General features: G+C 37.5%; 1 protein-coding gene across 1 annotated transcript in view; it reads right to left on the bottom strand.

Moving 5' to 3' along the window:
* Positions 1-15,489, bottom strand: part of mdga2a (MAM domain containing glycosylphosphatidylinositol anchor 2a) — a 141,378-nt gene extending 125,889 nt beyond the window's left edge. Inside the window, exons 1-2 of the mRNA XM_088925161.1 lie at positions 15,268-15,489; positions 1,200-1,374 (exon numbers count right to left, since the gene is read on the bottom strand). Of these exons, the coding sequence (XP_088781287.1) occupies positions 1,200-1,374; positions 15,268-15,489 (397 nt within the window). The remainder of the gene's footprint in view (positions 1-1,199; positions 1,375-15,267) is intronic.
* Between the last annotated feature and the right edge of the window lie 12,500 nt (positions 15,490-27,989).

Consider the following 27,989-nt stretch of genomic DNA (forward strand, 5'->3'; position numbering starts at 1 on the left):
CTGTTCTTTAGAAAAGAAATAAAAAAGGTGTTGGCATTCCCATATTAGAAAAAATGTTCTGCTGGCTGTGCTACATGAAATAAAATCAATTGATGAACACGATTCTCTGTGGTCGGCCATTTCCAGCTTGCCCTATTGTCACAATCGTGTTTTGAAACTGTCTGTCTTGTTCTGCCTGGCAAAGCTCTTTTATACCATGCAAGTAATGTAAATCAAAGGATATGAATCAAAAGTGCTTCATTAAAACTTTTGTCAAATTGTTTCCCAATATATAAAAAGTTAAATCGGAACCTGCTTCTACTCAGAAGTACCTTTGGAGACTAATGATTGATTTTCTGTTGTGGGTTATACTGTACAACATGACTTTACACACAGATAATTCTCCAGGTCTTCCTCTAATATCCCTATATAGGCATTTCATCAATGTACACACTAATCAGATTCACAACAGCAATTACAAGACGTTCTGATAAAGAGCCGTTGAGCCCTGTTTCCGGAAATTCAGATTGGTGAGTAACACTGCTTTCTACAATACCTAGTGGTGGGCATTCTTTGAAGGGTAAACAAAAGTGTTTATAGGGTTGGTAAATGTGTTACCTTCCAGTTAAAGCATTGTTTATACAGTAGGTGTTTTTGCTTTCGTTCTCTTATTCTGGAGATGTGCTGTTTTTCCTCACATAGTGATGAGCTATAAAAGCTGCACAAGACTGTCTGTTTATAGAACTCATAAACACCATGGCTACCCAAAGAGACTCTTAAAATCAGCACTGATCAATCACGCCCTCCATTAAAAGCCTTGCCAGCAAGCCACAGTTAATAACAGCTTATGTCAGTACTTCCAAAGCAAGGCTTGCCTCTCCTTTCTGAAAGCTCCATAGGCTAACTCCTTCACTCCTCTTTCTCCTCTAAAATGAGGAGTCCATATGGACACACAGATACACTCCAGATCGACAGGACAGACTCCTCTGTATCACAAAAATTAAAATCTGCTTTACAAAGTCTCTAGAATCTCTAGCAGGGTGTTAGTAGGCTGTGGTCTCTATATATATCTATCTATATAGTTGATTTATTTTAAAACGTTTTTTTTTCCCGAAAGCCCAGAAACCTGCATCACTTCCCCTTTGAGCTTGGAAAAAAACACACTAGTAGAGTGGTGTAGAACAGGGAGCATCATCGTGGCTAAGGAGCAATCAACTTACAGTAGACATCAACTCGGATGGACTTAATAGCCGGTGAGCCCAGCCCGTTTTCTGCCTTGCAGTAATAGCGCCCCCCCTGGTGCCGCAGGATTTTGGTGATGCGCAAAGTCTCGTTGAAGACGCTGGAGTCCTGGAACCGATCGGAGGCACTTCCTGCTGTTTTGGTCCATCTGATCTGAGCAAACAACACAGACAAGAGATTTATTCAATATGGCCTACACAGCAAGGGAAAGTCACCATAGTGTATGTCAGCATATGTCAGTCTGAAACAGTACATGCTCGAGACGGCCCCTCATGATGCAACGTGTGTCCACTTTCCTTAGGCCACCCCCCAGGGGTGCTGATGTGTGTCATCCAGCTAGCCAGGTCCTTGGCAGCAAAATCTGCCACCTCCAGTTACATTCACAAACTACAGTTAGAAAACAATGCTGAGAGACAGCTGTTTTACTCCAAACATTATTTATTGCGGCCATGTATGCTAAATGTGGTCTTGTTTAAGCTCATTAAAAACATGAAGAAATAGCTCTTCAAAGGGAATGAATGACAATATGCTTGGTGAAGAAAATAACATGGGATACAAGCACTGCACAGAAACGTTCCAGCACTGAAGCATTCCAAATTCCAAATTGAAGCATCAAAAAACACCATCAAATCAAATCACCTAAGTTGCCTCTTAAACAAGCAATACAGTATGTTAAAAAGGAACAAAGTCCTTCCCTTTCAAAATAAAAAAAAAAATGAATATTGGTGTATTCATAGGTCTCTCAGACCAGTTACGGAGACGAATTATTGATAGGGGTAATAGCTAAAGTTAAAGAACTTCAGTTTTCTCAGGACATTACATTAAATGTACACTTTCAGCAAAAATAACATAATTCTCTGTAATTAGATTGACCAGACTGACTATAAATTCCAGAAGACTCTGGAGTGCCATTACAAATGAAGCACAAAGAATGGATCTGTGAAGAATGATATTTTTAATGATTTTAAAACATTTTCACACTCCTAAAATGTCTAGTCCCTAATGACAGCTCACTGCCACCTACTATAATTTTGCCAAACTGCCCTCATAACTGCTGAAGAGGTGCATGGGGGATTAGTGCAGGTAGCACTGTTTTACAGAAGCCCTCCTGGCTAAGTCTCAAAGCAATTTGTAGGGCTGTCTGTATCCCTGACTTCAGGAAATTAATTTTCTACCTACTTTGAAGACATAGACATGTCAACAACAGGGAATAAAAACGTAACGCAGTCACAAATATGTACAGGAGTTTTCATAGCACGTTGACTAATGGGGCTTTAACTAAGAAATCAGCTCTATGAGGCAAGGCAGAGTTAGTCTTACAGTAGATCACCCTTGGTCGCATTAACATTTCTTTCTATGGAAAGAAACTGGGTTACACTTTACTAGTGTAAAAATATAAAAGTATAAAACAGAAAGCTCAGTTGCTTTTCCTGTCTTAAAATCCTGTTTAATTAGCCCCCTGTTTTATGTGTTTGATTCTGGTGTTAGCCCCCAATATTTACAGCATGCATTCTCTTTTATGTTATATTAATGTATCTTTATAGTTTCCTTAGAGTGCTAAAAAATAACACACGTCACAGCGTGTCTTGATTTGTAATTTTTCACGTTCTGTTATTCTGTCTTTCAAGCTGAAATAACAAACTTCAGCTCTTATGCTCTTACGCTAATGTGATTTTAAAAATGAAAAGACCGTGGGTGCTACAGTATGGGATTCAGTCTTGCATACTCTGTCATGTGACTATAACATCAGCTCTCTCTGAAGCAATTAAAAAACTGGGCCTAACATGATGAAAACCACACACGCACACCACTTCAACAACAGGGCACAACATATTAAAAGCTGCAAATTACCAATTAGATGATGCCTGCAAACATTTGTGCGGAAACACGCAAAGAAAAAACGTTCTTCATTAGTCGTATTCTCACTTCTGATATGTAGTAGTCTGTGAATTGATAATGCCAACTGAAGAGTGTTACTACAGTCCCTGCCATGTGTCCCTGTGCCAGCATAGCTGAAGAGCGGAGAAAATCACTCATTCAGCTCTGGTATATACTTGCTTTGCTTGTCTGAGGCTTCCTGTGTAGATGACCTACATTGCAACAAGCCTCTCCTTTATCATTACACTCTTTAGAAACAAGGGGAGCCTGGAGTTGTTCAGATCTGCAATATTCCAGGAAACGTGCATTAGGAATACTGTGTGTGCCACCAGAGCAAAAAAAAAATGCTATCTCTAATCGTCACAGTTTTTTTTTACTTTTCTTCCAGCCCCCCCCCCCACATACACACACATTTTAAATGCTTTGTTTGTTATTCTTTACCAAGCTGAAGGCAGCGCTATCTGTGTGGCGTAAAGAAACAAAAATGCTGGTTTAGGAGAAGAAAGCAAAAATGCCTGGGAAGCAGCAGCCACAGACGCAGGCACACTGAAATAGATGGCTGCCCTAACATTGCAGGGAGCACAGGGAAATCCATTTCACGCTTTGCTGAAGTTGGATGCAAAATGGCTTTGTTTACATGCATATTTCCGCTAGTTGAGAATACTGCTGCATCGGAATTCAGGGGTTTATCTTATTTCCCACTCTCTAGGGGCTCCGAGGTGCTTCGCCTTCCCATGTTAACCTTCAAGCCCTTCAGTAGCGTCAAACTAAACGTGGGGTGTCCTTGCTTTGCTGACGTGCAAGTTGGGCCACAGGATTTAGGCCTACAGAGTCAGCCGTTTTTCAAACCCCTGGCTTTCTCCACGATGAGCAGCAGAGGAAAATACACCAGCTAGGAAGACACTGAGCAGTATTTCTAATTAACCCGACCGTTTCATTTCACCAAACTCCTGACTTTTTTTTTTAACAAAGACACTTCATTATTCCCTTCAAAGGCGTCTTGAAACTATGAACGGCTGTATTTATTACATGTATATTAAAATGTTGAAGGGAATGTTTATCTTTCCAACCAGATTTTGATTGATTGAATTTATTTGACGGATCAATTAAACAAGACAGCTTCTACCAATCTAGTGTGGTAGAGGGACTGAGCACTGACAAAATCGTAAGCTGAACAAATACATACATTTATATAAGACACAGTTAAGTGTGTATTATTTCCACCATCATACTGTATGGTGTAATATACCATAAAAGAGAAATTCAGAGCACATACAGCACATGGTGTCCTCAGTGGTATGAGCAGTTAACTCTGCCTTTCCTGATTATATTTACAGTCTTGTATGTTAGCTTGATAATTAATGATCTGCATTATCAAACGAATGTACCCTTAAAGTCTGCATAGCAATAGCCAGTAATAAAAATCTAAATTAAAAAAAAGGTTTTGACTTAAGAAAGCCATCATCCTCAACCTGCAAATATTTCAGACTCTTAAAATTGAACATTGCATAACTGCGGCATTTTTTACAAATTGGTTGGAATCTGGTTTTGAGTACTGCGAATTCGGGACTTTTTATGCATTAAAAACAATTGTTAAAAATAACTAAACGTCCTTAGGAAAGCCTTATTTCTGCAAAGCCATCAGGAAAATTCAGCCAAGTCTATACAAAAATCCGCAAAAGTAATTTCAGAATAAATAATTCAGGTATTATTTTGTTTTAATATGTTAAGAATGTTAAAAAGTCTAAACTGCAAAATTACAGGTTTTCCAATACAGAACTACTAAAATGTTTTATTCATGCCACCTGTGCAATTAATAAGTACAGTACATCACTCCTGCAATCAGGCAAATGGAAGTCATAGGGTTTACATTATTTTACTAACGTGAAAATGATACAAATCAAAGGGAGATACTTATAAATTGCTAAAAGATCATGTTGCCTTGCATAGACAATTTTATTTTATGTATTCTAAGAGAGCGATTCTGCTGATTGTATCCTCTTAATGATCTGAACTGCAGTACATCATGTGTAATCAGCTATACTGTTTTACTTGTTTTATTTTAATGGGATTTGGAGAATTTCAACAACAATCAGGCAGGACTTCCATTTCTTTTTGTGTCGGGATATAAATTCCATGGCACGCTGGGTTCAGCCGAACACAAAATTAGGGACAATAAGTCCTTCATCTTGAAGGTGGGGTGGCTTTAAAGACCACCTGTGGGGTGGCACAGGTGGCTGGAAACATACAACCCAGCAGAAGCATAAAGTGGAATGAATAAATAAATGAAAGTGATGGAGCTGGAATGAAAGAATTAAACTGCCTTGATGGAAAACAAAGAAATGGCACTGCTAAGTAAAATTTCAAACAATACACCCTAATACTAAAATAAAGTCATAAAGCAGGATTATGAGACAGAATTTCTTGCAGGGTTTGGTGATGCTCTATAGATCCTTATGAACTATTCTTCAGGCTGAATTGTAAAGCATGTGGGAACCTTTTTTCTCTCCCTCCCTTGCTTTATATATTTTCTGTACCTTGTTTTCTTTCTATTCCTCCATGTCAGGATGTCAGGGCTCTGGAGCTAATTAAATCAACAGCGAGATAATGAACCAGCTACAATAATTCTAAACTGTCACAGCTGAGGTCAGAATTGTCTGTTATTCTGTTTTAAAATTAAAAATACATGTTGCTGAGACATTTTACTACATATCATACTATTTTAGTGCTCCTTTCCTCCGTGACACTCAAGGGTTTTGCTTCACTGTTTACCTTTCCCATAAGTCCTGACTTGCTGCTTTTTCCTGTGGGCTAATCCTGACATGACCACATTCCAGTAGGACAACACGTGTCCTCATGATACTCATGTAACAAAGGCTTTGTAGTGAGATGAGAATGTGGCAGTTCTGTTGTGGCTGCCTGATTTGCCAGACATGGGTTCTATTGAATGCTGATAGGATGAGCTGGGATGACATATAAACAGGCGTATGATGTACAGGAATGGGGCAGCATCTCACAAAAAACAAAAACAGAATCTGCCACCTGGTGCAAAGCATCATCAACGATTACAACATATTGGTTCTAGCTGTTGCCACATACATTGATCTACTAACACTACCAGATCTACTATTGATCAACCCTCTTAATTACAATTGCTAATTAGTATTATTAATCTATCATTGCCAATAGAATGTCAGTGTACACGTCACAACAATGATTTTGTAATTTTCCTGATATTAAAATTGTGAATGTATTGCAGTTATAAGTGATTAGTGTCTTTCGATGCTCAGTAGATGAATAGTGTACTGTACATAATTGAACAACTAGGGTGAAGTAATTAGTGGTGTACCACAGGGTTCTGTTCTAGGGCCTCTATACTATACGTTAATTTATATCATAGATTTAGACTCTGGTTAGTTAAAAAATAGTTGAGTTTGTATATGATACCAAATTAGATGCATTAGCAAACACTATAGAAGAAGCAGATGAAAATCAAAAGGATTTATGTAGATAAATTTCAAGACTGGCTTTTGCATGCAGATAGTAAAAATATAACCTATAAATTCAAAATTAGAAATTCATAGGTGTTTATGTGGACTGATCATTTATATCTGCTAGAGCTATACAATGAGGTGAAGCAATTCAAAAGGCAAACAAAATGTTATGATATACTGTACAGATAGAAACATAGAATTTAAATCAAGGGACGTTATGTTAAAAGTGCATAAGGTACTAGTTAGCTCATTTAGAATGTCCAATTTTTGGTCACCACATTACATACTACAGAAAATATATTGCTTCTCAGGAATCTGTCCAGAGAAGAGCAACCAGATACACTCCAGTGAATGTCCTGCATAAACAGGGGCAAGGACTGATAAGTCTACACTTTAGAACCAGTCATGTTTAAATATACAGTATGCAGTAGTTAGTTCCACCGTGCCTTACAGAAGAGTTAGTGCTGACTGGAGGAAAAGCATGTTTCACTGCAAGCTTGCCCACACTATCTCAGTGGCACTCTTCCAATTGTACACCACTGTTTTGGCTAGAGGTGTGACCCAGTCCTGAACCAGTGATGTCACATATTCTCAGAACAAGTGCTAAATTAACTTTGAATTAGGTTTTCACCCATAGTCCAGGAAAATATTCATCTCACTTTTGCTGTTCTGCAAAGACAGCATGATTGCTAAACTAAGTAAAATTCTAATTTTATGTATAAAGTATGACATTCAAATTTTAAGATTTTTCTGTACAATGTGAATAAATGCACACAGTGTACCCTTTTGCATGTACAAAAAAGTATGTGCAACGGCATTACTACAATTCACAGTATGTGCAAGACCGCTTCTTATTCCAACAAGAATGTCCATTTGATCTGCAATGACAAATGTTAAGATCATGTACTATAGGTCTCCACTCTTATCAAAATGACAGGAAATACTGTACATTACATGAAGATGAGCTCACTGTAAAATGCTTCTAGGGCAAGGCACTCTTTAGACCACACAACATACAGTAAGCACATCCCTCAATCCCTTAAATTTTATTTAAGTCGTTTGTGTTGACAAAACACTATAGGGTAGCCCGGAGAAATGTGGACATGACAACAAGGAAAATCTGAGTGGTCCTCTGTACAATTTAATTTGTAAAAAATCTATGTATATTTATTCAAAGACTGTACTGAAAATCTTTTTTCATCATCATTCATACCAATATATGACCTCCAGCATCATATCTTAACAGTGTGCCTACGGCGCACAATCTCTAATACTGGATACAAAGGACTTGCAAGTCCATCTTTTTCCTCTGTGTTCTGCAAGGAGGTGTGGCAATCAGAATATCAAAAAAGCTACAGCTTGACATCAGACTGGATTGAGGAACACATTGTGATGAGGAAAACCAATGTAAATGTGATGGCTGACAGTTCTATTAATAGAAGCATCCTCTGGAGTTTACCATATGCTAACTCAGACTGTAAGTCTCAATGTTCTTGATCTTTGTTCTTTATTAGTTGCTTCAAAGTATTTTGGGGGTTTACTGATTCAGTATTAAGCTGAGAATGAGACTCGGAATGAAAATACACACACCTCTGTAGACTGCAGTAGCATTATTTTATGCACAGAGTAGCCATAACGCATTTTCACACCAAAAGTGAGTTTGGTCTGATCAGTAAAAGATGATTCATGCATTCAAATGTTTAGGGAAATAAGATAGGAAGTAAAATTAGACCTTTAGTAGCTCAACTCTGATGGAAAACGTTTCTTAGCAATTATCTTTCCATGAACAGAGGTCACCACTCTCTGCAATTGACCACATGTATTGAATGATTCAAACGTTGTGCTCTAGAAGAAAAGGGCAAAGTAATAACAGTGTATGTTTAGTGTTCTGTACATGAAGTGCTTGGCATTACTTTAGGTATTGGGAAAATCGCCTACCGGTAACACAGATTAAAATGATGGAACTGCAAAAGAAAGCTCTGTCTTTTGAATCCCATGTAGGCTACTGGACCACACAGATGGATCTAGCTGACAGCAGTGCTACCAGCTGCCAGGATTTTCAGAGCTGTGGCCTGGTGCAATCTTTATTTGTCCAACAATAATCAGCTCAGTCAACATCTGTCAGATGATGCAACATCCAAACGTCCAAATTTGCAAGTAATGTGCCAACATAAATGATGAACATTTCCTTTAAGTATACTTCATTAACTTACAACGGTTTCTACTATATATATCAAGAGCTCTGAATGTACTGTTGCAGTTCCATAAAATAACAACCTGCAACAACAGTTCCCATTTATTGTAGTTAGTGGTAGAGCTGAGAACAAATTTATTAGTGTTAAAAATAACTGAACTGCTGTCTGACTGGTAAACTGTTTGTTTTCCTTGTTGTAAACTTAGCCCTGCTCAGAAGCAACCATTATGACACCCCCGGGCATTTCACTACAGTTACAACACTCAGAGAAAAGGATATTGAATTCTTTCGGAAAATTTCCTTCTCCACTTGTATCTACTCAATCATATGAATAAGACTCACTCTAAAAACTCAGCAAAGGGCACACACATTGAAGGATATAAAACTTAACAGATAAAAAATGTCTCCCTAAAGTGACTCCATGGATGTTAACTAAATACTATCTAAGAAATTGCATCTAGATCTTTTTTGAATGATTTGCATGTGTCTTATTTCTCCCTCTGACTGCATGTTGAAAGATGGGTGAAAACTTCTTTTATCTCACCATCAAAAACACGGTTTCAGCAGTCAAGCCCCAGATGGTACATGCTATGGCACATGCAGAGTGATTTATCATGGGGAAAAAACACAGCCTAAGATACTCTATATCCCAAAGGTATTGGGACAACAAAGTCGAAACTCATTTTTGAAAATAGATTCCACTGCATGCAATCAGCTTTCAAGGGTCAATATGAAGGGTTATTAAATACAAGTTCCTAAGCCAAGGTGTTTTTCCTGCAGAACATGTTGCTAAGACACACTCCATTAAGAATTTAGATTCATTATAATGTTTCTGCAAATGACAAGCAGTGTCCAGTAACATTGGAAAGACATGTCCATTAATATTATAACCACAACATTTAGAAAATCATCTCTTAAAACAGAGAATTATAGAGTTCCATTACAGTATTTCCATTTCCTATCAAATTTCCATTACAACTCATCAAAAGATTTTTAAATGAAACTTCCACATTGTTCCACGAATTATTTTTTCTGTCTTTTTTACAGAAAAACAGGCAATCAATGGGATTGAGATGGATAATTCAATTTAAAAAATTGCCCCTAATTTTCCTAACACCAAACATTTGGTATTTTTACCAAGCAAGTTTTTCACTTGCATGGCGATTTTCAAGTAAACAAATAACAGATGCTGGACATACTGTGTTCAACAAATAGCATGTACAGTAGATGTTCCTACATTGGTACTGTACCATTCTCTTCTGAAATCCAATTAGACTGAAATAATTTCTGTTCCATAAATCTGGAACCATGCATCTACATTTTTAGGACAAATCACTTTGAACCTGACCTCAGAAGATGTAAAAAAGGCCACATTTACTCAGCTGTAGTTGGAAGCAAGGCACGATGTACTCAGACAATGTATCCTTGACAAACACAGCATTGGGCCAACTTGGAGAAGACTCATATGACAAGAAGCCATTTTACTGCTGCAGTACAGAGACTTCAAAGTAACCGAATGCCTTGTTCCTTACAGATAAGGAGTAACTGGGAAAAGCCTCCTGTGCTCAGAATACGTACTTGCTTGGGCACAAAGTCACTTGGGGGTGATGAACAGAACTTCCCACATGAACATATCATGGGATTAATTAGCTCTGAGCTCTTAAAAAGCTGGGGAAGGGGGGCGGAGAAGGCCTCCCTTTTTTTATTTGAATGAGGTCTCTTCTATTGCAGAGGAGCTACAGTGAAGTCCAAACACAGTATACACAGTATAATCACTAAAAAATAAAAGAAATCAGTTCACTTTTTAAAATAATTTAGAAATACTAGGTTTTTTTTAATTTTATAAAATCTGATTTTTAATCTTCATCTGAATTGCAAATCATAATTTTTCCATGACAACCTCTCTTACCTGTCTGAGTGAACTGAAGGCACTCAGAGTGTCAGAAATGTCCCTCACTCACAATGCAGAAACCGCACAGGCACTGAGTAACAGCGGGACAATCTGACAATTAATTCACATGATTATGTGGGTAATCATTCACCTGATTGTAAATCTCTATTAAAAGCAGCAGCATTGTATTATTTTGAGAGTACTAAGCATGTAAACGTTTTGAGCCTAGATCAGGGGTCGTCAGTCCTAGTCCTGGAGAGCTGGTGTGTCTATAGGGTTTTAATTCAAACTCAGATCTTAACGCTCTGAATTAGTCATATTGGCTTAAAATGCAGAACCATTTGATGTAGCACTATCAGGTTTCAGATGCTGATGCAATAAAGAGACCTAGATCTGCATAAACCAGACTTACAGGATCACGATTGACCACCTACCGTATCTGAGTTCCAGCCCATCAGGGATGTCAAATAATAATTTAAAGATTTTAATCTTATTGCTGAACACTTACTGTACGAAAGCTTTGCTGAAAAGCTGTGTGCAAGACACTTTAACCGGATCTACCTGAAACCCTGTAGAGAAAACAGTAGGGATGCACAGTACCTTAAAGTGTTTATCAATTAGTCCTTCACAGCAGATTTTTGCAGTGAGCACCCTATAAAATACTACTAGTGAATGGCGGAAAAAATGCAATAATAGGGCATCAAAGAAACACCTGAAGAAGGCTCCACTGCCGAAACGTTGTGTTTTCTCTCTTCTTTTTTTCAGCATGGAATAAACCTATTACTTGTTCCTTTGCAGCCTACGCATGCTGACGCAGCTCCCCACCTGAACTATCAAAGAAACAATTCATGTGAGGCTTAGTTTCATTCCAAAATGAGCATCCACTACAGATCTCCACTTTCTCTCTCTTGGGGGTCTTTATAAGAAAGCTTAAAATCTACTCATTTCCAGCAGCTTTAATATACATAAAATATGGGCAAAATCATCAATGCTATTGTGCTATTTAACATTGAATCAACCCATTAATATCACTGGTGTAACTGCTCGTACTGTAAGTATCTTTCAGTACATGCTGAGCAGATTTTTTTTTTCTGAACAGTCTAGTCCCAAAGTTAAGACTGTGTCATGGAAACACATCAAGTGAACCAGTATCCACTATCCTGCTAGATAGAAACATTTTGCTGCATTTGTAAAAGAAACATTTTTTAAGGAAACAAACCTTTAGGTAAGCATTGGGATACATTACTGAGCTCTGAAGAGTTAATACTGTAGAAACAGACAGCCAATAGCACATGAAAGGTAATAAATATTTGGCATTTGCCACTGTATAATACAGTATATGACTTAGGGGTGAATCTATGAAATTACATTTGTTTTTTTTTTATATGTTCATGTCACAAATACATTGCCAGGAAAGTTTTTCTGACCTTTGTATGGTTAATTCACATCATGCAATGGTGAATTCAAATACTGTAGATACTACAGTGCTGTGCATTTAAAACTAAGAGCAGAAGCCACATTTTGGACACAAAGGGCTGTGAGAAAACAAGGTCTTGTCTGAAACAAGGTACCCAGCCCTGTTGTTAAAGCTGATATCCTGTCTTTTTTCAAAAAACAGCTTGATGAGATTCTCTTCTCCTAGCACCCAAACAAGCTGTACGTGCCAAAAGCTCTATTCTCATTTGTAACCTTTCTTAAGACTTCAGGGTAAGCTCCGAACAGATAAGCCTCTAGGCTCAATTTTTACTATGGAACTATAGAAATATTGTTAACTGCACAACTGGCAACAATAATACAGTCTGAATTAAAAGTGCGGTTGAATATTGAAACAGTTCTTCTCAGCAGGATGCTGATTTTCTATGAATAATAGAGAGAAAAGGAAAACATGCATTGTGCATTTAAGGCTTGTACTTTTGAATACACTTGAAAAATTCAAATTTGTATTGTATTGTGTGTTGCAAAATTGTAATTGCAAAAATGTAAATGGATTTTTAAACATAAGATCAGGAGGAGGTCAAACCCTTATCTCACCCATTTCCACCTCCCCTCCTTCTTGCTGACCCGCCTGCATGTTTCGTTTTCACTCCTCTCCCACCATCCCATCCCTGCCCTCGCAGCAGCTCCCTAGACCATCCTGCTGAAAAAAGTGGGCTTCTGATGTCCTGTCATTCTCCTCAACCAAGCAGATTACTCCAGTAAAGCTCACTATTTGATCCTCTTTGAATCCTTTCCCCACCTTAATTAGGGTTTGGCTGAATCACTGTAATCACATTTGGTATCTACAGTATATATACTATTCAACTGGTGTGCAAAAAGACATTTCCCCTGTTTTTACTAGAGGATATATCTACAGGTAGTAATGTAGGCCCCTGTGTTTGTCCATTGCAACTTTAGTCATCTTGTGTCATTATATATCCATCCATTTCTAAGAACTATACCCAATACAGAGTTGTGAGGGAGCCAGAGGCTATACTGCCAAGCACTGGGCAGAAGTCAGGATACTCCAGTCCTTCACAGGGCACACACAGAAAAAAACACGCACTCACACCAGGTCCAGTTTTCCCAGAAGCCAATTAACCTACAAGCATGTCTTTGAACTGTGGGAGGAAACTGGAGTACCTGGAGCACATCCTCACATACACAGGAAGAACACGCAAACCCCATGCAGATCTGCACCCACCCAGACAGGCTGCAATCAATTCCACAGCCCTGGAGCAGAGAGCTAACGGTGCTGACCAACACGCCACCAGGCTGCCCATCAACAGCTGTTAGTTTAACTGATAAATAACTATTCAGTTTAATAAAGCAGTGAAAAGCACAGCACACAGACAACACCCACAAACGTCTGCTTTTTGCAGATTGCACTGTGTGGTTAGTGAGCAATGTTGTTGATAAAAATTCCAACAACGTATTTGGAATACTTTAAATGAAAACAAATAGATCAAAATACCTTACATTATTAAAAATGCTCATCTTTAATCTGATTGAGATAGAGAAGTCATTACAGGTTATACATTATTATCCAAGGCAGCAGTGTGTATATTAATGAACTGTAGAGTGGCCAAAAGTGTCAAAAATATTAAAGAATACAATGACCTACTCAAATCCCAGGATATTATTAGCAGGTAATAGTGATTTTTTTAAAAGCTTTGCTGGGATCATCACTTTAATGCATTGAGCTCACTCCGATTGTTAACAAGCTTAGAAAATTTTGACAATTTCTGGGCAGGATGCATGTCTAAGGTAAAAAATGTCATATGTATCAGCATTCCCCTGCACTTGGCATCTAAATGGCTTTCATTCTTTTCTATTTGTATTTTCTCATTAAAGCCAAAATGTTTAATTATGAACTTGCTAGAAAGTAACATGACAGGGGTTTTAAATGAATCGTAAAAAATGTTTGTTAAGCATGCACCAGTAAGCAATTATATTTTTAATTCCATTTTTAATTCCATTCCATAAAATGTAAGAAGGGAAGAAAAGAATTACTTCTAGCACGCTGATTAACTGAATACCACTGCATCCACTACCACATTGTGTATTAATAAGCAGGTGACAGAAGGATACCTTGATAGATTGCAGTTAAAAAAGAAAGACAATCTTGTTTATAACATTCTGTATTGAACCATTTCTGAGCCCATTTTCATCAACTCAAAACATTAAGCCATTTTATCAGTCCTTCTGTACCTCATTCAAAGTGATATGTAACTGGAAGCTCAAAATTGTTTATTGATCTGTCCATGAGCTTCTCATAATCTCCTTAAGTAAACCATATCATTTTTAAGCTTCTGACATATGTATCTGATATACCATTATTTAACACCACCAGAAGAGAAAAACAACCCACTATGTCACTGGTCACATCACCCCTGTCACCCTTTGTTTTCAGTCAAACTACAGTATGTGTGTTTGGCAGAACACTGTCAAAGCAAAACACAACTCGGACAGTTTTCTGTCAGCAACAGGTGAAACATTAAAAAAATTAGCAAGGTTGTTTGTGTTCATTTAATCTAAAAGAACAGAGCAGTTTATTGTCTAAAACCAAAGGGGCCGGAATAAGAATTTTGTGGAAGTTTAGAATTTTGAACTGGGCTAAGTAAACGCTGAGAGAAAAACTGATTACAAAGAATGTTGTTAAGGAGCCAGCAAGGGGTTCCCTATGGTAGATAATCACCTTAGACAAATGATCTGAAAAATGATACACGTGTAAATAAATATGGGTCTTACAATCACCTACAAACTAAACAATCTAAAGAAGGTGACACACTGGCCTCTTCTCTTTTCTTATGTTCTTACAGTACAGTTTTTAACTCAACTTAGATAGTGGCTCCTCAATTTAAGTCCCTTTAATGAAACCCTGTTCCAGACTTATGCCTGACCTACTGTAGTTCCTTAATGATGCGTGGACAATTTGCAGAAATAAAATAACACTTATGATGCTCACTTTCAAGATACAGAGTACATGCACTGAGACAGAGCTGGTGAGAAATGTCCTCGCAACGACTCAGATGGACAACCTAGGCAAGTCCAAATTTGAACAAGTCTTGGTAACCCATAGCCTTATTGTAGGCAATCATTGGTTAACTCACCTGTGGTCTTGGATGGCCAGTCACCAAACATGTTAATTCCAGGGTCTCCCCTTCTCGGATTGTGTACACCCTCTCTGTGTATCGCTCCTCCTCAATGTTGCATGCCTGGCCAGAGTGCATAATGCGAACAGTAGGGGGAGCTGTAATGAGAAAAAGACCACTTAATGAGCATAAAGGCCCAAGGAGGAGACAGAGGCTGCTTCGCTGGCACAAGATCAACATCTCTTTAGCCGTTCTCAAAAATTAAACTGAACTACACCTGAAATAAACTGACTGTAAAGCTGCTTGGAGCAGATTTTTAAAAAGCATTACATTTTACACTTCACATCCAGCACTGAATAAATAAAGGAAAGCCACGAGAGAATTCTGCAAGGGTTGTTATCCATTACCCAAGTTTCCTAATTTATTAAAACAACAACGACTTTTAAATTATTTGCTTGACATTTTCATTTCTGTAAAAATCACTGTACATTTACTTAGTTCAAGGCTTCTGTACTTCCATTCATTATAACTTTATGAAAGTAGTAAACACAATTTAGGAATAAACTGTAAACTTCATTTAATTTGCTTTAATGTGCTCCAGGACTGTGCCCAATATATTGAATCTCATTGTAACAGCCCATTAAATTTTTTTCCCTGGCAGGTGTAAATTGGAGTTGATTCCAGTAAACAACAGTTAATAAAATAAATTAAAGCAGATTATTAGCCTACACATTTGAGATATACCAAACCATAACCCCATTTTATTGTTTTTTAAGAATATGCCTATTGTGTGAGACTACAGAAGCAGAGCTGTCCAACTGCTGGCTTTCTTCCATTTCATGACAGCTCTCAAAACTGATGTCAACACAAAAGGCACAAAATTTGTTTTTCAACCTTGTGAGTGTTTTACTGAAATTATACCTCCTTTGAAAAAATGTAATGATATGTAAGTAATTCTATTGCAGATATGAGAAATTATGACGTTCTTTTTTCTAAGTAAAAGAAAATGTATTTTAATAACAATTCCTCACACTTGTATAACGCTTTTCAGGACACTCCGCTCAAAGCTCTTTGCAGATAATGGGGACTTTCTTCCAGCACCACCAATGTGCAACCCCACCTGGATGATGCAACGGTAGCCATAGTGCAGAATATGCTCCCCACACACCAGCTCTCAGTGAGTAGGAGAACAGAGTGATGAAGCCAGTTCAAAGATGGGGATTATTAGGAGGCCATGACTGGTAAAGTAGCACCCCAACTCTTTTCAAAAAACGCCCTGGGATTTTTAATGACCACAGAGAGTCAGGACCTCGGTTTTACCTCTCATCAAGAAGACGGATTTTTAATCAAAAAGAGAAAAAGAAACAATGGTTTATGTCACACTCGTCCTCACAAGGGCGCTGTGGAGAAGACAAGTTCTACTGCGGCAGCTGGTCACGCCTCTTCCACCTGTCAATCAGGCCGGTTGCCACGAGAACGCAACTAGACTTCAGTTTACTTCACCTGTGAGTGATCACGTCATTCCCCTGCCTCCAGGAGTGCTCTGCCTGTTTGCGACGCCTGCGTGCTGCTCGCCAGCTAAGCTACTCGACTTCCAACCCACAGACTGCTACTGCAATTCCAAATTTAGATAAGATAAGATCACTTTATTAGCCATATACAATTTCTTGCATTAGGAATTTGTCTTTTCGCATACTTCAGCTTGCTTCTCCATGAGACACACAGGTACACAGATGGGGAGAGAGAAGATTGGGGTCAGAGCGCAGGGTCAGCAATTTATATGGCACTCCCGGAGCACCTGGGGTTAAGGGCCTTGCTCAGGGGCCCAATGGAGTAGGATTCCTCTGCCGGCCGTAGGATTTGAACTGGCAACCTTCCAGACACAGTGCCACCGCTCGTAGCGGTTCATTACAATTTATACTCCCATTCAGGCTCTCCCTGAATAGTAGCGATCTTCCCCTTCCATAAGAGACCAGTTTTTTTTGTGGCAGAAATGGATCTGCTCCAGAAAATAGCTGCAATTAAGCAACCTTGAGCATATGGCTCCCCATGAGTACTATATATCAGTGCTAGTAGACAAGCAGCCAATCGATTTGTGAAACCTACTCTCAATCTAATACAGGAGGGAAAATAGTCTATTATATGAATATTCTAGACAAATGGAAGATTGAAATCAAATACTGCAGTATAAAAATATTACCAACTACAGTATGTGCGGTGGTGTTGAATGCTTTGGTTCTTAAGGATTTCTTTACAGAAACTACATGTGCTGTGGAACACTGCTCTGCAATTTCAGTTTAAATGCACTTAAATGGCACTAAGAACTAGGGATAATCTATAATTCATGAAACTGTACTTCTGTAATTACATGACTACTTACTTAAAATAATATACAGTAGCTACAACTCAGAGGAGAAGCAGGTGAAGATACACACAGGAAATTAGGTTGTACCTGCTATACGATTAGGACCTATCACTAAAAGGTTTTAAAACTCTAAGACTTATCAGTTTTACAGTACTGTACATACGATAGTGAATCAATAACCTGGCAGTATACTTTGCTCTATATAGGAGAGAATCCACTTCATCCACACTGAAGTGCAGCACCCATCTAGCTTACACCTATAGCAATTCTTCAGCAGCAGCCCCACTGAAAAGCAGAGCAGGGGGAGACCAAGCTGTGAAAGCTCAGATAAGAATCTAGTCAGCACTCCCAACACCTGTACCAATATATCCATAATATCCTGAATCTATAACGATCTTTATGACCGAACATTAAAGGCCTTGATTTGTCATCTTTTCTGAAGGAAATGCAGTGTCCCCAGTCCCTTTACTTGGGTGGCACTGGTTTCAAAATGTCCGATCCAGTGGGAAGATCATTCTATTCAGAGCCACATCCTGGTTGTCCTTAGAGGTCTCCTAATACAGTACTGACCAGTCTCAGCCTTGCTTAGCTTCTGAAATATGATGATCAGTGCAAATATACATTTATGAAAAGGTGCTGATATTTTAATACATCGAAGAAAAAAAGTGTCTGTTTTGAGTTGTTAAAATAGCTTACAAACATTTTCAGCAGTAAGAAAAACAAATTCAGCAAGTGCTAAAATATAATACTACACTTATTAATCCTGCAGTAGTGTTCTTCCTTCTCTTGTGTGCTACCATACAATAGATGCTTGCAATGAAGCATGGCCTTGTTTACCCTCATAAAATTACATTTTCTATTTATGGAAAATGGGTTTCCCCCATTATTGTAATATTCCATTATTTACTGCCCTTTTCCTTTACAGGATCACCCCACAGGCTCAGAAAAACTTTCCCTGTTAATCACCCCCCAGAGCGTGATGAGAAAAGCACAGACTATGAATGCTCCCTGTCAGCAATTAAGAGTTCCAGTATTGTTGGGAAAGATTTCACAAAGATGTACAGTATCTTTAATGAAGCTCCCCACAGATACACCACACAGAGGATGGTTCACTATTATGAAATAAGGCTAGATCCTAAATAAATATTAAATCAAGGTTGTGTCGAAAGTGACACCTGCATTAGTGGTGCCAAAATCAGCTTACTAAAGAATTAAGAAAGAATACAGAATGTCGAAGTTATTAGTATTGCAGTTATTCCCAAAATATGATTTGTTTGCCCCAGAAATGTTAAACTAATAGCATTTTAATTAATTTGCTCTCTGGGGAATAAGAAAAATTAAATCCGTGTTCTAAGATATCCGCATTTCATTTACCAATTGATCGCAAAAGACTAATTAGTGGTTTTCAGGCAAGTTGAAAAGTCCTGACATGTCTAAAAGCCTCTTATAATTATGGGATTGGATTGTTGTCCTGACTCTAGTCAAAGTGTTGCAAACACTACAGAAGCAGCAAAGGAAATAAAAAAAAACATGTAGCCAAAATTCTGGAATTGGCAAATCTCTGGATTCTGCCAAAATTTGGCAAAGAAGACATTTAGTGTAGTATTGTAGTTTAAGTGCAAAGTATTATACACAGGTAGCAAAAATGCAATGCATACAGTAAATATAAGATAGGAACACCCAATGTTATGTTGATGCATCATTTTCCTTTTCTAGGCAGGAAAAAAGTAAAAACCATAGAATTTAAACCAATATTATAAATGTGCATATGTTAATGAAATCTTGCCTAGAATACCGGTTTTGCACATCACTTTACAAAAAAAGACAAATCTAGTATTCAAAACCCTCAGAGATGTTGAAAAAGTCAGAGCCTGTAAGAGGGTGTACACAATGATTCTGAGGAGGCATTTCTTTGAAGGCAATGGAATTCTGGAAGAACCTACAGTATAATTTTGAAGATGAAATCCTGGCTATATCCTGGATCAAAAAAAAAATTTTTGCATTTAAGAACAGGGTTATAATCTATAGAAAATATACAGTACAAAATATAGTAAATATACAAAGATACATCAATAAATACCATAATGGAGTACTCTATTTCATACATTGCTCACTTAAATAGAACGAAAGTGACTGTTGAAAACCCCAGGACTCAACACACAATTACAGTCTGATACCTCTGCAGCCTACAATTAGTCAAGAGGGAGGCCAAGCTCTGACAGTAATATTTTAAGGATTCCTAACTGGGAAATGCATTAAGCCTGGATTGCTTAATAGTCATTATTAAAACTCATTAATAAAATGCAATTATCTATTAAGTGATAACCTACAGTATACGATTGAACATCCATTTAATGAATAATCAAACATTTATGAATTATTATTAGAGGACCAACAAATGAGTAATTATAGCAAACATGCTAGAATCTCTTTTTCCATTGTAAACAATTTCTTGTTGGCTAACAGCCAGATAATAAGGATTATTTATTTGTCCAAATACAGTGAGGAGCCCACCACCTACGGTAAGCAAAGTGATGATTAATAATAATAACAGACGTTAAAAATTGATCATCTCCTAATTCTGCATGAGAAAGTCAACACTAATTTGTTTATGCTCAATGCCTTTTGTGCTGCAAATTCCTGAAGATGCAAGCCTGTTTCAGCCCAGAGCTTTGGTCTGCTATCTTCCTTTCCAGATCAGTATTCAGTGCAGCATTAGTGCGCTGCAAGACAGTTTTTTTTTGCATGCAACCCTCTGAGTTGTGCTCTTAAGGCTATATGTCAATCCAATAAAGCAAACCAAGTGTAACCTCAGATATGAATGCTGACTAGCCTTCTCATTGTGCTAACTGCACTATGCATTCACTGCTATGCTCCTGAACATGGACTGTGATCCCCATAAACTACAGGGAATCAATCGGAGACTCCCCCTGAGGCAGCTATGATGTTTAGCAGGATCAGAGAAGGCTGACCTCTTCCTCAATTCCACACCGACTCTTTATGTCTGAAGGGTTGTATTCCTGTTTAAAAGCAGCCAACATCAGTGAAGGGTAACAGCTTTACCAGTATGTAATAAACACTATATCCAGTGCATGGTAAAAATCTCTTATTTTAGGCCAGCAGGTTTTCTAGCAAATGACTGAAAGTCCACAGTGTCAAACATACAAAGTTTGTGTGTGCATGCAGTATGCTCTGTATATCCATTTCGTATATCCTGTAAATGCATATAAAACGTGACTGAATTGTTTCAAACTTCAAATTACTTGAAATCTGGGGATAAAAATCCTTAACAGCTCTTACACTATATTTTCTATTCTTATAAAGTTCTGAATGAAGAAATATTAAAAAAAAAACCTTTTAGCAACTGTGGATAAAAAGCAATAACATCTTTCATGCAATATTATGGTTCAATTAATACAAAACATTCATGCGAGATGACTTTTAAAAGCTGTTTGTATGACCTTTAGAGACACAGCACCGTTTCTCCACCCTACTCTCTTTGGTCTCAAAGGAAATCAATTGAACATTTCCTCATCATTGTTAATGCACCATAAATATTAGGAAAGCCTACATGTCAGTAACTAGATATTTGCCTAGGCCTAGGCTTACATCTGAATACAGTTATTTTAAAGCAGAACTTAAGTAGGGCTACTTTCAACCTCAAAACCGATATTTGAAGTTCAGCTACAAGACCAGAATTACAAAAATTAGAGTCCTGTGAAGACTGGATGGAAGGTGGAGATCAGGAGAGCTTTTTACGCTCAAAGAAAACACATGATAGCAATCCAAGATTCTGGTGATGGTCCCTTAAAAAAACAACGTCTCTATTTTTCTTCTTATACCAAATAGAATTGTTAGATATTAGTTTGGTTCTACAGCTACAGTACGACCCTTGAACTAGCGCAGAGGTCCCACAGTGAAAGGAAACTATGCTTGTTTTCACTGACATACAGTATGCACTGTCAGAGTCCATCACTAGTCCCTGCAGCAGAATTAGTATAGTCTGGAAGAGTGAAATGTTCCTCACAAGACAAGATTTACAAGCAAGTTACAGGAGCTTCTGATGCATGACAACCTGAGGATACTCTGGCCAACTCAAGTTTACCCACGCAGCAGCATTCTGTATAGCTAGTGGTCGGCCAATCACTGTCAAATGATTCACATGGGCATCTAATAATAGGCACTCTCTGTGTTTTCTGTGGGAATCAAAAGCCCCTGCCTGCTCTCACTGCCGTGAGGATTACTCTGAGACTCAGGAGGCCAACCTCCTGTTAAGGCGCATGTTGCACTAATAATGTAGATATAGAAGCATATCTACAGTCACTGGAGCACTGGCCAAGGACTGTCTCTGAGCCAAAGTCATTTGCTGAAGATGTCAAGAAATAGGAATGCAGGCTTGCTGACAGTGTAACATTTATTGCACTGTTCTTCAGTTAGACATATCTGAGATTTAAATCACATGTTCAGTTTAATAGTAAAAAATGAATAAATAAATGAAAACCTGTGTAAGGAATGAATCTAATTATAAGTGAAGAAATATAGTATATTGGCCCTAAATGCTGCCTTTGCTAGGCTGGAAATGCACAGTTAAGTTCATATCACCCTTTGTGATTAGATTAGTTATTTCAGCTTGCTAATGCAATTAGGTTTTCTGTCAATTAAAGGGAAAATGAAGGTTTTGCAGCACTAAGGTTCTGTAATTTCCAACTGTTTAAAAATTAGACTGAAGTTCCAAGGCAATCAAGTTAAATCAAGCAATTCTCCAACTGACTCTGTTGTATACAGTCAGGTAAAGACTTCCTGTACTATACAGTCAGGTAAAGACTTCCAGTGGTACTGTATACCCTGGTACATCTGAGCTATTTCTTTGTACTATAGTTTTCCTATGGTTTTGCCTTGATATAAACACACATTAACTATGACATTTCTGTGTGCTTTGCTACTGTACATTTTACTTTTTACATGTTAATATCATTAGTATTAATTAAGTAGTTGCTAAATTTAAGTCAGTCAGTCTAAGGCATTCTCCATGCAGGGGAAAAGAATTCCATGAAAAAGACACAAGAGGAGGAAGACCTAATCATTTTCAGCAGCCCCTTTACTCATCTTTGAAGGATTTGTATTATGCTTATTAAGTGCTTACCATTTTGTCTCTTATTTATTTTAATATTCTTCATTTATATTATGTCTCATGAGGTCAATACAATTACAACTTTATTGCCATCAAAAGGTATTGGAGGTATTTCATATGCAAATCAATGGAGATTAATTTCTATAAATGTTTTTCCTAGACAGGAGCGGCAAAGTGGTGCAATAGTTAGCAGTTTCTGTGTTCACATGGGTTTCTTCCAGGTGCTCCGGTTTCCTCCCACAGTTCAATATCATACTGGTACACTAATTGGCATCTTGTAAACCTGGTCCTGGTGTGAGTGTCGGTGTTTGTGTACAAACAGAAACAAAATGAACGACACTATGAGGCCTGTGTGTGCCCAGGGTTAGAAAATGGATGGATGGATGGTTTCCAAGACAGGATTACAAAATTCTTTTACTAATCCAAAAAGAATGATTAGCAAAGCAAAAGCATGGCGAAGCAAAAGAACGCCGCAACTCACAACCACTGTCACTGACAGACATCACAGATGTCACTGACAGACATTTAGTTTAAAATAAATATGTGTTCCAATGAAGTCAAATTAATTCCATGGACCTTACATTGCATTGGGTTGTCCAGGGATGGCTGTTATAATTCCCTGCTACAACAGGGTTTTGTGAGACAAAAGCACATACAGTACTGTACCTGCTGGTAGAACAATAAGCATAACTGTCTGTAGAAACTCATGATGAACCTGCCAGTCAACTCTGTTCTACACACGGTGTGAGATGAGATGCATGGCTCCTGCTGTCAGAAAAGGTGTGCAAACATGGCACCCTTAGATAATTTCGCTTTATTTATTTGCTTTATTTCTTTGTGCAATACTACAATATATATTGCACATTATATTCCCAATTCTTAATATAGCAAGACAGAAATTTTGGGAACTGTTATGAATCCATTTGACCATTTATATTTCACACACATTGCCAAGATCTCCTGCCATTTATTTTGTACAGTACTGTTGCCAAACAAGGCAAAGACCATTAAGTTTTGGACCCAGAGTTTTTCAGCTGGCAGAGTCCACACAGTGACGCATAATGAAAACTAAATGATAGCGAATGTTAAAAAATGGACAGCACAAGGCAACAAGCATTGAGACAGCACAAGGAGATCCTTAAATGGTTGATAGGATTTCACAGTCCTTTTTCGTTAATTTATATAGCTTCAATTAAATTACCAGAGTGAAATTAGCCATTACCTTTCATTATTCTGCTGTTAATTTTGTAAAGACTTTGTGTGAATGCATGTCTTTGCAATCGCATTTTTGAATGTCCCTTAATTTTTAGTAGTCAACATTAATCACAGCTGATATCCTATTTATTGCTTTGTGAAAATCTCTTCCTCAATGTTAGTTTTTAATTCACATTGTGTTCTAACTTAATGTTTTTCAACCTAAATCTCAGATAGAAGGTGCTTTTATTGATTCCTATCTACTATTAAATCAGCATAGCTCAGCATTAGATAGGTGGCACTGGGCATTTTCAAAGAGCAGCTGCCGAAGAGGTCTTCTTCACACCCAAATGATTCACAATATTAAGCATCATTTTTGTTGACATGAACATGTTGGTGTTTTTTATAACAGCGAAATACTGGAGCAGTGCACATACTGTATACAGTATTAACCATGTCTTATTCATTTGCAGAATAAATCACAGTTTGTGTGTAATTTTTACATGCACAAATTTAAGATTTGTTATGGCTTTTATGTTTAAAGATAAAGATGGGAATATGAATTTATCTGCATTGTTAATGAGGTTAGAAAGTAAGGAAAGAATGCCCAAATTCAGGTGGGAGAGTGATAGAGGACCTTGAACACATTCGTCAAAAATCCACCCCTAGTCTCCAAATCTTCCATTAGTATTTCATAGGATATACTTCCCAATTGACACAATACTGTTGTACCCCTTGAGAAAGGCACTTCACCAGTATTGCTCCAGTGAAATAATAAGCTGTATAAATGGGTGAAAATATAAGTTGTTCTGGATAAAAATGTTAGGCAAATAAATTAGTAAGAAGAGAAGGCTTCAACCTGGCACTGGCCTTAGATGTTATGGCATGACTCTAAGAGCAAGGTTATATTGGAGTGCCTGTATAATAGCTTCATATTACAAAATTACATTTTGAAAATACCAGTGGTTCACAATCCCCATTCCTGGGGACCCACATTCCTGCTGTTTTGTGTTCTACCTGTGCACTCAATTAAATAATTGAAACCTAACAGACCTAATAATAGGTTTAATTTGAACCTTTTAATTGCTGACAGTTCCTAAAAGTGTGAGGTTGCCTTTACCTATTGTGTTTCATAATTAATGTAAGATCTCCCAGCTCTGAGTAAAAAAAAAAACTTGCAAAGATTCTGACTGAGTAACCTGTTGCTTCATTTAAGAATTCATTCACGTAAAGAGCTCAGCTGAACTCTGAAATTAAAACCATCAGGAGTGTGAGTTCCCAGGACCAGGACTGTGAAACCCTGGAATACACAATGAAAAATTCCTAAATTTGGTTGAAAAAAACTCCTCTTATTTAGTTGGCTGCAGGATTTATTCTAATAAAAATTAAATGGTTGATGCAAGCAAAAGATTTTTTTTAATTTAAAAATTGGCCTTGCCAAGTAAACGGGTAAACTATGATAAATAAAAGCTAAAAAAGTAGTTGAAATAAAATTACAGTATACAGTAGCTCACTGCTTAGTGTCTCAGATGACTCTTCACAGATAATGAAACACTACTTGTTTTGATCATTATTGTCCCGTCTTTTCGATAAACTTTTAAGCCTTCTCTAAAAACATTGATTTTACTATTACATACAGAAACTGCTCATTCCCCACAGCCCCAGATTCCTGTTTAAGCTTTAGTTGATCCAGAAATAAAGTGAATGATGCTACGAGCATGCAGTCTCTTTATCTTACCTGTGACAAGACAGATCCCAATAAGATTTCTTACAGCAATAGTGTGCTCTGAGCCAACACGAACATTGCAATAGAATTTGTTTTCATTAACAAACTGCTGTGCAATGGCTTTCAGACTACATCTTGGAATGTACTCTCTTAATGAAAAAAAGTATGATAAAAATTCTACACTTGCATAAAGGGGGAATCTTTGGTAATATTAGGAGATGAAGTTTATGAAGCAGCAAGATTATTTCCAGTTTTTCAAAATATGTTATTAGATATACAGTAGTTATCTCTCTAGAAAGGGACTTTCTGGATATCGGAAAAGCTGAAGGATATGGCTTCTAAACAATACCTCCTACAGTACAGTGTTTTAAGTTTATAACTAGAAAAAAAGCATTCTATTCGTAAAATGTGAATACATTCTGAAGAACCAATATTAAGGTGGCTCACAGCCATCCAACTAAATAACCACTCAGCACTTCAGGTTAATGAACACTTGTCTGTTGGTCCTTCCTGCTTTTCTACAAGTTCAGTTGTTTCCGTCAAAGAGCCGTTCTTGCCTGAATAAACTAAGATGAAAGATGAGCTCGAAATTCAAATGATATCTCCGAGACATTTTCTTGGACTCCCAGAACACACACACATGCAATTCCAAATGATCATGTGCCTCTGGAGGGAATAGGAGGATGTTTGTGGAGACGGAACGACTGCCCCACCCTTTGGGAAAGGTCTGAGGTGGGAAGCAAGTGTGAGCTGAGCAGTGGGAGATCTCAGATCGTAGTACCAAGCAATCTGTTCTGTGGGTTGGTTGAGGAACCCTTCCACAACATCAAAATACTCCCGAGATTTCTTTATTAGTAAAAGGAAGTGTTCCTTTACTGTAATTAATACCAGGCAAAATCCCAAAATAATCAAAACTATGACTAACCAGCCAATCACAAATTACAAACCAAGTAGCTGAGAGTGGGTTTTCTTTAGGGAAAAAATAAATTGGCAACATAAAAGCTGATGTGATGTACAGGAACTGTAATTTTAAATTAATCTGAGCAATCTGTCCTCATATTTAAGTAATGTACAGACGCTCTTGGACCTTTGCTTGTGCAGAAACCGGAATCAGGTGGTGCTATTGTAAATTTTTCTTTTTCCATGTTTAAGTATGTTTCATAGGATTTTACCATTTTCTCTACACTGAATGCAGGTAAATAATTGATAAAATACGATTGATGAAACTGTCCTAAGCTAGGAACAACAGAACTAAGCATCACAAGAATAGCAAATACTAGTTGGGTAAATACTGGTTAACTTAATGGGTCCTGTATGTGCTGTGCCTGAGCAACATTTTTTTAATTTCAAATAATCTTTAAACTGAGTCCCATAGAAATGCTTCTAACCAATGGCCATTTGTATAGATATTGGCTTATGTTAATTGCTTGGTTGCCCACATTTTATTAGGAGTTTCCACCCATCTGATTAGCTTTGATTTGCTTTATAAACTCTTTGGTGACAAAAGTACAAGTAAGTCCTTCCTTGATGTTTCTCTGCCACTCAGCTCTTGATTTGAGCCTAAACCTTTATGGCAAGTCTTTGCACAAACATACATTAAATGATGTTGTGAGTCAGTAAAACTTCCCATTGACAGACAAGCAATTCAAAGTTAAATGAAAGCAAGTGGGAAGTCAAGGAGGTTCAAAATGCATCTGTAGCAGCTGTTCAACCAAGAGAGTAGCTGTTCTACTAGTATAACGTAGATGTGTATAAGGTATACAGTAGGTGTCTGGCTTCTAGATGAATCATTTACTGGCACGATGAATCTTTACATTAAGAGCATGAGCAGGATGATCTGTGTGTTTTTTGTCGGGCTGAAAGGGAATCTTTGGTGCATTTATTTGTTAGGTGTAGGTTTGTGAAGTTGTTTTGGACGGACATGCAGAGTTTTGTTTGCAGGCAGTTAAAGGTGTTTTTTAGATTTAAGGATCTTGATATTTTATCGTACTGTTTAATAGAAAATTTGGAAAAAGAGCATTTATTTATAGTCAGTTTATTAGTAATTCTGGGTAAATTTCACATCCATAAATCAAAATGGTCTAATAATACTCCCCTTTTTAGTTCTTTTGAGGTGGAGCTGAAACACTAAATTCTATTAAAAAATTGAGAAATAATAAAGCAAGGAAAACATGATATATGTAAAAAATACAATTTGATCACATCATTTACTTCATTACCTCTGGCGGTTAGATGTTTTTTTTTCTGTTTATGTTTTTTCTCTTGTACCTGTTTTTGATCCTCTAGTTGTAGTTGTATTTGTAAATTCTTTATACGTTTAATAA

The sequence above is a fragment of the Atractosteus spatula genome, chromosome 9 (assembly GCF_055471065.1).
Source record: "Atractosteus spatula isolate fAtrSpa1 chromosome 9, fAtrSpa1.hap1, whole genome shotgun sequence".
Lineage (NCBI taxonomy): Eukaryota > Metazoa > Chordata > Actinopteri > Semionotiformes > Lepisosteidae > Atractosteus > Atractosteus spatula.